Source organism: Dipodomys merriami, unplaced genomic scaffold (assembly GCF_024711535.1).
Source record: "Dipodomys merriami isolate MVZ:Mamm:240054 unplaced genomic scaffold, mDipMer1.0.p SCAF_7, whole genome shotgun sequence".
Classification (NCBI taxonomy): Eukaryota; Metazoa; Chordata; class Mammalia; order Rodentia; family Heteromyidae; genus Dipodomys; species Dipodomys merriami.
The window spans coordinates 41,144,232-41,157,906 of record NW_027206290.1 but is presented as its reverse complement, the minus strand read 5'-3'; the positions used below and the strand labels follow the sequence as shown (position 1 = coordinate 41,157,906).

At 50.7% G+C, this 13,675-nt stretch overlaps 1 protein-coding gene across 5 annotated transcripts in view; it reads left to right on the top strand.

Annotated features, from left to right (window-relative positions):
* Lrig2 (leucine rich repeats and immunoglobulin like domains 2) overlaps positions 1-13,675 on the top strand; it is a 99,950-nt gene that overhangs the window by 29,789 nt on the left and 56,486 nt on the right. Inside the window, exon 1 of one of the 5 annotated variants that reach the window (XM_070006477.1) lies at positions 11,046-11,373. The exons of 1 other annotated variant lie outside the window; for it this stretch is intronic. In XM_070006477.1, coding sequence (XP_069862578.1) covers positions 11,159-11,373 — 215 coding nt within the window. In that variant the 5' untranslated portion in view covers positions 11,046-11,158. Of the gene's footprint in view, positions 1-11,045; positions 11,374-11,723; positions 11,743-13,675 lie in introns of those variants that run through there. 3 more of the 5 variants (XM_070006474.1, XM_070006473.1, XM_070006475.1) reach the window with 3 other exon arrangements.

The window sequence follows — 13,675 nt, the reverse complement described above, 5'->3', positions numbered from 1 at the left end:
CCTCAGAGCCACCAGCTGTTGCCCACTTTCATCCCTTGTAAGTCATTCACTTGGTTGCAGCTCTGTAGCAATTTTGAGACTGGCATTAGACCAAAACTCCAAGTGGGAAAAGCACATTCATAGGCCCTAAGTAGGGAATGGGTGTTCCGGGCTCTGTACTCTCAGACGGATGGGGTTAAGGAAAAGCCAGGTATCAGAAGGCATCAGTAACTTCCAGACTCAGCACAAAATGAAAATACAACGGCCCTCATTTAAATACTATTAAAGCAATCAGGATGGTGATAGCAGAACATAGAAATAAGCATACCGCTCTCTAGGGTGAGAGTCTGTGGAATGGCACAGGTGCCTGGTCTAGGAAGTTGGGCAGGAAAGTCTGTGTGTTCCAGGGACTTAAACTCAGGGCCTGGGTGCTGTCCCTGAGCTTCTTTGCTTAAGACAAGGACCCTACCACTTGAGCCACAGCACCACTTCCAACATTTTGGTGGTTACTTGGTGCTGAGAGTCTCACAGACCTTTCTGACCAGGCTGGCTTCAAACCGCCATCCTCAGACCTCAGCTTCTTGAGTAGCTAGGATGACATGTGTGAGCCACCTATGCCCTGCTAATTTTTTTTAAGTGAAAACATTAAAACAAAATGTTTGGAGCTGGGGTATAGCCCAAGGTAAGCACAAGGCCTCAGTACTGATTTTTTAAAATGCCAGTCTGCTTAATGGATTTAGAAAAACTTTTCTAAATGGGTTATCTGTAGAACAGACAAAGCTGTCTTAAGGAAGAATGTTCAGAGGTGCCCTAATTACGGAGAATGCAAAGCCTGAGCTGCAAACTCCTTCAAAGCCTCCCTTATTTCCCTCTTTCCTGGGGGAGGAAGCGGGCAAAGTCTTTGAGACTCAGCAGTAATCACAGAATTGTATTCTACCTCTGCTCTGGGATTAAAGTAGATGCAATGAGGTTAAGAAATCTGGTCATTGTTCACTTTCAACAATGTGAAACTTGTTCCTTAGCAGCTGAAGCATGTGTGGCATGTGGATGGGACAAGGAGGGTGCTAATTGTCCTTGTCATGGTCACTAATCAACCTCTGCAGAGCTCCCTGCTAACAGACTTTGGATGGAGCACCCTATTTACCTTATCGTTATCTGTATGAGGACTGTTTGGCTAGGATTGTTCTTTCTCTCCTCCTTCCTCCAGCTATGTTGCTATTTCTAACCCCCACCTTGCAGGAAAGGAAAGGGAAGCAAAGAGAAGTCAAATATTTTACCTAAGGTTACAGAGTTGATGAGTGGCAGAGCTGGGATGGGGGGTGGAGTGTGCATGTATGTGGATGCATGCATGCATGTGTGCATGTGTACGCATGCATGTGTGCGCATGTGTGCTGGCAGTGCTGGGGGTCAGAGCCAGCCTATGTCAGCCAAGCACTGTCTCCAAGTTCTGTCTCTGGCTGCAGAGCTGATATTTGAATCCAGGTTCCTTGGGAGTCAGTTCATGCCAGCCATCCAGTGTACCTCCACTCCACTGCAATGAAAAGGCGAGAAGCCCTGAGTCCGGCTGGAGACTCCCATACAGGAACATACTTGGTTTTACCACACTGAGGACCTGCACAAAGTCTCTTGAAAAGGCCAAAGAATGCCCTGGGTCCTGCCTGGGCACAGGGGGGCAAGCGGTATTTGAGCCGGATCTTGAAGCATTCCTGGCTTTGTTCCATTGAGGAGAGGGACAGGGAATCCCAGGTACAGATTGCTAAGGAAAACGAAAGATGAAAGCACATACCTGGGCTGGCAGCTCATGCCTGTAATCCTAAATATTGAGGAGCTGAGATCTGAGAGTTGTGGTTCAAAGTTAGCTTAAGCACATCCATGAGTTTCACATCTCCAGCAATAGAGGTGTGGAAATAGAGGAGGTGTGGCTGAAGTGGCAGAGAACCAACTTGAGTGAAAAAGCTAAGGGAGAGCATGAGACCCTGAATTCACACACACACACACACACACACACACACACACACACACACACACACACACTCAGCACTACTGGGAACATGGGTGCACAAACCTCATTCAGTAATTCTTTTTTTTAATTTTTCTTTTCTTTTATTTATTTTTTTTGTCGGTCATGGGGGCTTGAACTCGGGGCCTGGGGGCTGTCCCTCACCTCTTCAACTCAAGGTTAGTGCTCTACCACTTGAGCCACAGAGCCACTTCTGGCTTTTTTTCTGCTTATGTGGTGCTGAGGAATTGAACCCAGGGCCTCGTGCATGCGAGGCAAGCACTCTACCACTGAGCCACCTTCCCAGCCCTATTTACTTATTTTTAATTAGTATCAATTAGTCATACAAAGAGATTTTATTTTAACAAGTCCAGGTATGAATAGAACTATCATGATCAGAACCCTGTTCCCTGCTCCTCCATCCTCAAACCAATCTCATCCAGCTTCATTGTTCAATTAAAACAGATTCTTCAAAGCTGAGAAAATTTCACATTCTAGACAGCCTCTGCTTAATCTAGTGACTCGCAACATATTCAGAAATTCTGATTTCACTGGCCTAGACATCAATATTTTAATCTCACTCATTAGGTAATTCTGATAGGCAGCCAGAGTTGAAAACTCTACTGTAATCTTTCATTGTTGCTGATTCTTCAGTCCTATGATGCCTTTTATCTGTAGTTGAACTATGTTAGATATAAACAAGAACAAGTTGCTAGAAGCATGATGCAGTGGTAGAAAGCCTATCTAGCAAGCTTGAGGCCCTGAGCTAAAAATCCTGGTACAAAAAAAAAAAAAAGGGCTGGGAATGTGGCTCAGTGGTAGAGTGCTTGCCTTGTATGCATGAGGCCCTGGGTTCCATTCCTCAGCACCACATAAGCAAAAAAGAAAAAAGCCAGAAGTGGCGCTGTGGCTCAAGTGGTAGAGTGCTAGCCTTGAGCTGAAGAGCTGAAGGACAGCGCCCAGGCCCAGAGTTCAGGCCCCACGACCGGAACCCCCCCCCCCAAAAAAAAGAATACAGAGGTACTAGGGTTTAAATGTGTTCCCAAAATTTCATGTGTTAGAAACTTAATCCCCAGTCATATGTTAATAATATTTCAGGGCTGAAGCCTTTGGGAGGTGACAGGAGCACGAGGTCTGTGTCCTCACGAATGGATTAATCCACTTAGAGATTAAACTGTTTCCCTCGGAGTAGCTCTGCTGTGAAAGGGTCAGTGTTTCTGGACGGTAATCCAAGGCACTTGAGAAGCAGAAATCTGGAGGGTGGAAACTGATGACTAGCCAGAGCCAAAGACTCCATCTCCACTAGCAGCTATGGCAGGTATTGGCATTCCAGCTACGCATAAAACATAAATAGGAGGATTATAGTCCACACAGCACCAGGTATAAATACAAGCTCTTATCCCCAAACAACTAAAAGTGCTGGAGGTATGGCCTGGTGGTAGAGCACCTGCTCAACAAGTGCAAGAGGCTTTGAGTTCCAACTCTGATAGCATCCCCGCTCCAACAAAAGGCCCCTGCTAGATGCCAGGATCAAGCTCTGGGACTTTCCAGCCCACAGCCCTTTGAGTTACACAGATTTTTATGCAAATTACTCCATCTTGGGTATCTTATTGCAACAACAGAAAATAGATTAAGGTAATAGGCAAACCTGTAACAGAAGTAACAATAATTAGCACTTGTTGAGACATATGTTCCAGGAACACTGCAAGTTACCTTACGTGCATTACCTCATTGTATCCACCCAACCATCTAATGAGACAAGAATGGCTTCTCTTTCTTCAGATGAGCAGGCCCAGGGAACTGAATTTAGCTGTCCCAGGTCAAGCCTCGAGTGTGTGGACTTGAGGAGCTGGGTTTGTAGCTTGTGGATTGGCACTGCCCTGGCAGGTGAAATGTCCAGGGTTCCATCCTCCCTCCACAAAGATAAGAGGGGACTCCCTGACCACAGCCCATCCCAGAGCTCTGACCATAAGCGATCCATTTATAATCTAACATTGCCCAATTTGCTGGAGTTGCAGACACACCTATGTGGTTATCAGGGCCTATCAGGTCATAGCAAGGTGGGGCTTTGTTTTTAAATCACTTCCTAGTGCCTCCCATATTAGCCACATTTTATGTACCTTGTGTGACATACACTCAGATTATACGTAGGATCCTGTGTGTGTGTGTGTGTGTGTGTGTGTGTGTGTGTGTGTGTGTGTGTGTATGTGTTGGTACTGTAGCTAGAAATCAAGGCCTTTTGCTCTCACTTTTTTTGTTGTTGTTCAAGGCTAGCACTCTACTACTTGAGCCATACCTCCACTTCTAGCTTTTTGGAGATAAGAGTCTTGGCTTCAAACTGCGATCCTCAGATCTCACCCTTGTGAGCAGCTAGGGTGAATGCCTGGCCATATTCAATACTGTATCAAGTTGTAGACAGCAGGCTCCAGTGTAGGACACCTATTCCCAGTTTGATTTTTACCAGCACAGTGAACTTATACTCAGACTGGCTGATGTTTTGCTCATCTGCAAATCATGGGAGCCAGTGCTGCAGGGTTACCTGAAGGTCAAGCAAGGAGACGTGCTCACACTCCTCCCAGGTTGGAGCTTGCTGCTTACAGTGGTCTCTGGCTTCACCTTCCACAGCGGGGCTGCACTGCACTGCACTGTGCCTGTGGATATGCTAATCACCTTTCCTCCCCCCCCCCCCCCCCCCCGGCTTCCAGTCTACCCATAACGTCAGCAATTGCCTGCAAGGAGCACAGGTCAGAGTTCACAAATGTACCAGGAAGCAGGCGAAAGGGCATAGGAGAATGGACAAGGCTTTTTTTTTTCTTTTCATAACAAGTCCTTGTTGGCTAGGTGGCAAGCAAACAGGCACTCCCTTCCCACCCCATGTCCCAGTGGGCTCTCGGCCCACGCCACACCAAGCTACACCTCCAGCCCCAGAAACAGGCACTTTGACCCACTCCAAGTGGGAATGAGACTTAGTAAAAACAATCTGGGCTAGGCACCAATGGCTCACACCTGTAATCCTTGCTATGCAGTAGGCTGAGATCTGAGGATCACAGTTAGAAACCAGGCAGGAAAGTCCTGAGACTTTCATCTCCAACCATCTACCAAAAACAAAGACTTGGCACTGTGACTTAGGTGGAAGAATGCTATAGCCTTGAGCAGAAAAGCTCAGAGACAGTGCCCAGGCCCTGTTAAAAGTCCCAGGACCAGAATACACACACACACACTTGGGACAACTTGCTAACCAACTGTAAATCAACACATCAATCTTATTTTGCATTAAATAATAGAAAATAAAAAGTAAAGCTGGAGCCAGGTACAGTGGTTCACATCTGTAACCCTACCTACTCAGGAGGCTGAGATCTGAGGATCACAATTTGAAGCCAGACCATACAGAAAAGTTATGAGACCCATCTCTACTTAGCCACCAAAAAACTAGAAGTATGGTTCAAGTAGTAGAGTACCAGACTTGAGTTAAAAAGCTAAAGGACAGCACCCAGGTCCTGAGTTCAAACCCTGGTACCAGCACACACACACACACACACACACACACACACACACACACACACACACACACACACACACACACACGCACACACAATTAAATAAAAAAACCACGTTTATATTTATACCACAATTTACATAGATAAAGTAGGAGAAGATAACTAGTAAATGACCATCAGAAGCTATCTTAGGTGAGGGGAAGTTTCTCCTTTGTATTTTCCTGTGTAACAAGTTTGAATTTGCCTATAAGAATTTAATATTACTACTATTGTGTTTTCAAAAAATGAAATCTGTTCATAGCAGAGGATGGCTAGCTAGGTACATCTGGCAGTGCTCCATGCCCTTGCCCGGTTCCACTGTGTAAAGTCGGCCTCGGAGCCAGGAGGGCACTGCCCCTGCCCGCCCCGCCAGCCCTCCCGGCCCCTGCCAGCCCCACTTACTTGCCACATGCTGACCTGGCAGCCCTACCAGCTGTGTGGCAGCAGGTTCCCGGTGGCTGCTCAGCTGGAACTCCTCAGGACAAACAGGCCTCTGGCTGTGACGACCTCTGAAGATGACCCTCATTGACAGAAACCTCAAAATGTGGAGGAAACAGCTGGTGGCCCACGCCCATCACCCTTGTTACTTAGGAGATCTCTGATCTCTGGAGGGTCACAATTTGAAGCTAGCCTAATCAGAAGAGTCCTTAAGACTCTTATCTACAATTAGTCAGAAATCCAAAATGGAGCTGTGGCTCAAGTGATAGAGCATCAATCTTGAGTGAAAAAACTAAGGGAAATCATCCTGGCCAGGAGTACAAGCCCCATGCCAAGCAAAGTGGGAAAATAATGTTGAGGAAAATACCATGCCGCGTCACTCCTCAGGCCTTCTGGATCTCGCAGGAGCTGGACCTGGGGCACTGCGAAAGGACCCTGCAGGTGCAGCTGCCTCCTGCAACCCGACCCCAAACGTGTTTAGAACTTTTGCTCCACTGGCTATGTCAAGGTGGCCCTAGCCCCCTCTATCACCTTGGCGCTTCCTCTGTGGAAAACCAGAACATCTCATTTCTTTCATGCAAGATGCCTGCCCATGGCAAAGGCAGATCCTGATGAGCCTGGAGAAGGGGGCAGGGGAACCAGTCTCTCGTCTCTGACACTTCCTAGTTATGTGGCGTTAGCCTATGGCTTCACTTCTCTGAGTCTAGCTTTCCCTATTTATAAAACATGGAAACAAGCATAGCTGCATCATAGGGTTGAATATGACATTGTTGTTTGGTGCTGGTATTGGGGCTAGAACTCAGGGACTTGTGCTCTTACCTGGCCTTTTTGTTCAAGACTCTATCATTTGAGCCACCTTCACTTACAGCTTTTTGCTTATTAATTGGAGATAAGAGTCTCACAGACTTTCCTGCCCTGGCTGGCTTTAAACTGTAATCCTCAGATCTCAGCCTCCTGAGTAGCTAGGATTACAGGCGTGAGCCGCCAGTGCCTGGCAACTTGAAGATGTTAGTGCTCTGTCTCACATCAAGGAATGCCCAGGGACTGCTACTTATGTATTGATCCTCATGTCCTGTCACTCTCCAAATGGTGGTGACTGAGAGCCTGGACTTCTAGGGCTGGGAGTAGATTGATGGTAAGACATTTGTCTATCACATGCCTAAGGCCCTTGGTTCAAGTCCAGAAATACAAAAAAAAAATACTAGCCTGGTTGTGGTGGTGCACACTTATAATTCACCACTTGGAGGCTGAGGCAGGAAGATGATGAATTCTACACTACTCTACCTGTTCGGTTATAAGGCCTGTGAGTTGTAACAACCATCTTCAGTCCTTCCCCGAGCACTCCGAGGGAGAACGGGGCTCCCAACCCAGGCGTCTGCATCTCTTCCTGTGGCACGAATGCTCCTGCCCTCATCCACCTCCTTCTTACTCTTCTGGCGTCTTTCCCGGCCCAGGCCTCTCATTAGTCCAATTAATAAGCTGTTGCTGTCATTGTGGTTCAGTCCCTGTGCATAGACCTGGTGCTGGGGATGCAATGGGGAGGGGCTACCCTATCTGCCAGGGTGGGGACACAGGGACCAGGGCTGGCAGCAGAAACCTCCTGGCTCAGGTCTCCTGGGACCTCATCAGGATGGTCAGCAAGGGCTTCATTAGACTAAGCAAGAGACCGTCCATTTGGCAGGACACCAGGGTCCTGCTCAGGGACAGGATGGCTCAGGATCAGAGATAACGGCCAGCCTTAGGCTCTGGCCTGGTTCCATGTTCAGGTCGAGCCTTCAGCTCCCTTGAGAGCATGCACGCAGGCACGCATGCACGTATACAAGCTAGTTCCCTGGGCTTTCAGTCAGCCAAAGTGTTTGTGGGTGCATTCCTGTCCTTGAAGGCTGGCGAGCAAGGCGAGGTCACAGAGCCCAGAAACGCACGAGTGCTCCTGCTGATTGCTGAGAAAAAATGAACTCGGAGGTTCCCAAGAGCCTAGGAAGCCATCACAGGTCTGAGGGCCTTCCCTCCCATCCCAGAGAGGGGGAACAAGAGGGCCATGCATCAGCAAGAGTGAGGCCTTTCCTTTTTGTCTGCTGACACCTGACTCCTATCTGCTTCCTGCCAACTACCTAGAATTATGAGCTTCTGTTCTGGCAGCAGCCCAAAGAGAACGTGAAAGAAGAAGGCCAAGTTGTTTCATTGCTTTTGGGGTTCTGTGTGTGTGTGTGTGTGTGTGTGTGTCGCGCACTTGGGCTAATTCCCTAGGGCCTCCTATTCTTGCTTGACATTTTTGCTCAAGGCTGACACTCTACCACCTTAGCCACAGCTCCACTACTAGATTTTTGACAGCTCATTGGAGATAAGAGTCTCATAGACTTTCCTGCTTGGGATGGCTTCAAATCTCGATCCTCAGATCTCAGCCTCCTGAATAATGAGAAATAGGAGTGTGACACCCTTGGACCTGGCCTTATCATGAAGTTTTGTTCTTCTCTGGAGGCCTATCTGCCAATATTGATTTCTTTCCTTATTGAGACAACCTACAGCACATTCCTGTTCTCTCTCCCCCTTTCTTTTCTTCCGCATCTCAATCTCATTTCCCCTCTCTCTCCACAGAGGCCACAGTAGTTTTGAACTTGTTGACAATTCTGCGCATGTATTCACTGCCTAGTATTTGTTTTTGCAAACTTTGAACTTTGTGTACTTTGGACACAATGTACCTATTTTTGGCAGTTTCCCTTTTCCATTAAACATTGAGATTTATGTTTGGTGCTTCTCTTGATGAACATTAGGCTGCTTCGGATTCCCTCCCTTCCTCCCTCCTTCCTTCCACCTTCCTTCTTTCCCAGGATTGTTTTGGCACTTTATGGTATTGATGTATTTTTTATTTTAGTATATTAAGATTTTATCAAGCAAACATCAAAGCTCAGAGTGTTAGCTTTGAGATAACTTATGAAGAGAAATAGTTTCTTGTCTTAGAGTTTTACCTTTCAGTCTATGGTGGGATAGTACCCCTGTGTTGGGTCTATGGTACTCCACAGCAGGAGTGCTTGGGGGCACACACTTGCTCCTCTCCTTGCCCCAGTGATTTGTAGAGCCCAAGCCCCATCTACCAATAGTGCTGACAGCTGGTGACTGAGTGAGCACTGAGGACATTCCAGATCCAAACTATAGACTTTACATTTCTTCTGAGAAACTACAAACTACAGAGTTTAGGTTTCTTTGTGTTTATGTTTTTCTTATTTTTCTTGTGCTGGGTATTGGGACTTGAACTCAGGGCATGGGTACTATAACTGAAATTTTTGTTCTCAAGGATGGTGTTGTACAGCCTGAGGCACTCCTCCACCCAGCCTTTTGGTGGTTAATTGGAGATAAGAGTCTCAGACTCTCTCCTGCTCTGGTTGGCTTAAAACCTCTTCATTCAGATCTCAGCCTCTTGAGTAGCTGGGGGTCCAGGCATCAGCCCCTTGGGCCTGGCTGTGTGTTCACACTGTGGCACTGTGTGGCGCTGGGCGGGGTTGGATCAGCACTTTCCCATGGTTTTCCCTCTCTGAGTCATGGCCACACATACTCTGGTTTAATGGAGATTGGGGTGTTGTCACGTACAGTGTTCTAAGGAGCAGAGCTCGGTTCTTGGGACGCAGAGGCTGGAACCGGGAACTCGCCATGCTCTTCCTGCATGCTCGCTTTGCACACGGGGGTTTTCTTCGGAGCACAGTGTGAGTTGGAAGTCCTCTTAAAGTGTAAGTGAGACTCTCGGGCTCCCCGCCGGCCGCGGTCCTCGGAGCCAGGACCTAGCACAGGCTGTTCTCTTCCTGTTACAGTCCTGCTCGTGACCCGGGCGGCCTGGGCCTCCCGCCTGGGCCTCCCTGCTGCCCCGGCCTCCCCGCTGCCCCAGCCTCCCGCCTGGGCCTTCCCACTGCCTCGGCCTCACGCCTGGGCCTCCCCACTGCCTCGGCCTCCCTCCTGGGCCTCCCCACTGCCTTGGCCTCCCCGCCTGAGCCTCCCCGCTGCCCCGGCCTCCCCGCTGCCTGGGCAGGGCTGGAGTCGAACACACAGGTGCTCTATGAGAAGTCGTAGTGCACCGCAGGAGAGTGAGCCGCTGCTGCAGCTTTAGGTCTTCCGTGCTGCTCTGGGATGAGGAGAGGTATGAGGTGTAAGTTGAGGTGTGAGGCGGGTCCACATGGCTCCGCCATGACGTGTGAGGTGAGGTGTGAGGTGTGCGTTGAGGTATAAAATATCAGGTGTGAATCATGAGGTGTGAGTCAAGGTGTGAGGTGTGAGTCATGAGGTGAGGTGGCAGGTGTGAGTTGAGGTGAGGTGTGAGGCCGCCCTCACGGCTCCGGGGTGAGGTGTGAGTCATGATGTGTGAGTTGTCAGGTGAGTTAAGATGCGAACTGAGGTGTGAGGTGAGGTGTGAGGTATGAGTCAAGGTGTGAGTCGAGGTGTGAGTTGAGGTGAGGTGTGAGGCGGCTCGCATGTCTTGGGCGTGCGGCTTGAGGAGGATCTGACATGCTCAGGGAAGCAACGCACCCGGCAGGGCGGGGAGGCAAATTTGAACTCTCTCCTTCCACAACAGGCGGGTGCTGGGCGCTCGATGCTGCCCGCAGCCGGAGGGAAGAGGCGGCTGCCCTATGGTTCCGCAGTCCCCGTCCTCCCCGGGGGCCCTGCGAGCTGTGGCCCAGCGCAGCGGCGGGCTGGAGGCTCGGAAGGCGCCGCCGCCAAGCCCCTTCCTCGAGGCGCCCAGGGGACAAAGTGCGGCCCGCAGCTCAAGGCCCGCAGCCCGCCAAGCGCCGCCCGCCTCGCTGGTTTTCCTCCCGAGAGGCCACGGCGCCCCTCGGCGGCGGCAGCGCCGCACGGCCCCGCCTAGCGCCAAGTCCCGGGCTCCAGAGTTAAGCAGAGGAGTTTGGCCCTTCGAGGGCGGGACCCGATGCCGCCCCGCCTCAGCCTCCGCCCCGCCCCCGCGGCGTTCCTCGCGCAACCTCGTCAGAGGCGCTGATTGGCTGGCGGTCTGCGTGAGGGCGCTGCGTCGCGGGGCGGGGCGCGCGCGCGGCGTCCGTGGGGCCTGAGTGAGTCCCGGTGGCCCCCCCCTTCACTCGCCGCCGCGCCTCGCCCGCCTCCCGCCTTCCACCCGAGCGTCTGGGCCTTAGGGTGGGCGGCCGCCTGGCTTCCGGCGGAGCTGCCCGGGGGAAGGCAGCGCCGCCCGGCGGCACTCCGTGTGGGGAAGATGGCGCCGGGGCCCCCGGGCGTCGGTGCGGAGCCGCTCCCCTCGCGGCTCCTGCTCCTCGCCCAGGCACTGCTCCTGCTGCCCGCCGCCCGCGCTGGGCCCTGCCCCGCGCCCTGCGCCTGCCGCCCGCCGCTGCTGGACTGCAGCCGCCGGAGGCCGCCCGCGGCCGGCTGGGGTGCGCTGGTGGGCGCGCTGCCCCCCGGCGCTGCCGGCCTGTGAGTAACGGGAAGCTGGACGAGGGCGGGGGGGGGGAGCGGGGAGCGGGACGGGAGGAGGGGGGACGGAGAGTGGGACGGGGGGGCGGGGAGCCGGACGGGGGAGGGGCGGGGACGGGAGGGGAGAAGACTGGGGGGGGACGGAAGGGGGGGGCGTAATGTGTCCTCTCTGGTCAGGACGGAGCTGGCCTGAGGGCATAGTTCTCCGCCGGAGGTCGCTGTCCCCACGCTGCTGGTTCAGTGTTGGGTACTGGGCCAGAGCCCATGTCAGAGCTCCTGGGAACTTTGGTGAAGACCGAGCCTGGTTTCCTGGACCCAGGAGCTTCAGAGCGGGCAGTGGCTTGGGTTGTCTACACATGTCTTTTTGAGGTACCAGCACCCTTCTTTCTTTGGGGTGCCCGTCCTGTCAACGCAATGACAGCCTCTCTAGTCTGTTATTGGTGGGTGGGTGTTCTGCTACGGTGGTCTGGGGTACCCAGCGTCGTGAACGTGGACCCTGAGACTCCTCACCAGATTGGGACATCTCTCTGAGTAGCATTCATAAGCTGATTCAGAAACCACAATAAGAAAGGAATTATTTCCAGAATCACTGAGGCTTTGATAATTCCTAGTGCCTTTCCAAGTAGGGAGGACAGAAAATCCCTCTCTTGTGTTTACAGTGTGAGCACCAGCATGGTGGCTGGGTGAACCTTTGCCCAGTCTGCCTGGACCAGGTCAGGTCAGGCAGTGCTGTGGAGTGCTCCTTGCTCTGAGTCAGCTCAGTCTGCCTGGACCAGGTCAGGTCAGGCAGTGCTGTGGAGTGCTCCTTGCTCTGTGTCAGCCCAGTCTGTCTGGACCAGGTCAGGTCAGGCAGTGCTCTGGAGTGCTCCTTGCTCTGAGTCAGCCCAGTCCACCTGGACCAGGTCAAGCAGTGCTGTGGAGTGCACCTTGCTCTGAGCCCAGTCTGTCTGGACCAGGTCAGGTCAGGCAGTGCTGTAGAGTGCTCCTTGCTCTGAGTCAGCTCAGTGCCTGGACCAGGTCAGGTCAGGCAGTGCTGTGGAGTGCTCCTTGTTCTGAGTCAGCTCAGTGTGCCTGGACCAGGTCAGGTCAGGCAGTGCTGTGGAGTGCTCCTTACTCTGAGTCAGCCCAGTCCACCTGGACAAGGTCAGGCAGTGCTGTGGAGTGCTCCTTGCTCTGAGTCAGCCCCAGTCTGTCTGGACCAGGTCAGGTCAGGCCATGCTGTGTAGTGCTCCTTGCTGAGTCAGCCCGTAGGGTTGTTAAATACTTGGAACTATGGGAACTCCCAGCAACCAACGCACAGTTAGTTACTTTTCTGCCACTAACTGAGCAACGTGCTTATTAATTGACTTGTAATAGAGTCATCTCTGAAAGAAAGTCACCACCGAAAAGAATATCTTAGGGTGTAATTAAAATTTGTTTCATTGGAAATAGAATATAAATACAAGATCTGTATTGTAGAGGTTAGGAAATATTGACATATTTACAAAGAGATTAGCATAGCTAGGAAAGGAAGCTACCTCACATTCATTGAAAAGCTAAGTATTGTAGAAAATATAGAATTCAGTGTCATAGTTTCTGTTGTTTTATAACATGTGTCTGGTTCTCAGATTACAAAATGCGTATCCTTGTGCACTGAGTGTAGTCTGACATACATGTAGCATAGTATCTCAGTTTTACATTCTTGAAACAGCTACCTGGTGATAACTGAATAAGTCTGGCTCAAGTCTGAATACAAATTGGCTTCTTGTAAATGTGATTGAAACACATTTGGCTTACTTTTTAAGCTAGCTTCACCGGGGATGGGATGTAGCTCAGTGTTAATCTACTGAGGATGTCCAGGCCCTGGATTTGATTCCCAGCACTGAAAAGGAAAAAGAAGAAAAGACCCTCCACTGGTCATAAGACAGTGATTTGAAATGATTTTATATGAGATGCATTTATTTTGTGTTTCATTTTTGTTTAACCAAACAAATTATCCAGAGCAAGTGATACTCAGAAATTTTGCTTCCTTCTTGAAACAAGGTCTTGTAGCGGGGCTGGCCTCTGACTCACTGTCTTTCTGCTTCAGCCTCTTGAGACCTGGAATTAGAGAATGGCCTAGCTCAACATGGAGACATTTTAACCATCCGATGGTGAAATTAACATTTTCAGCTGAAATGAAATGCTTTGGAGGATGTTCTGGTGTGGACATGTAACAAACAGAAGTGCTAGGAGCAGAGGCTGAAATGGTGACAAGACTCCCTCACCAAGCACTCACACAGATGGAAGTTTATTATGAGCTGGACAACTTACAAATACTGAA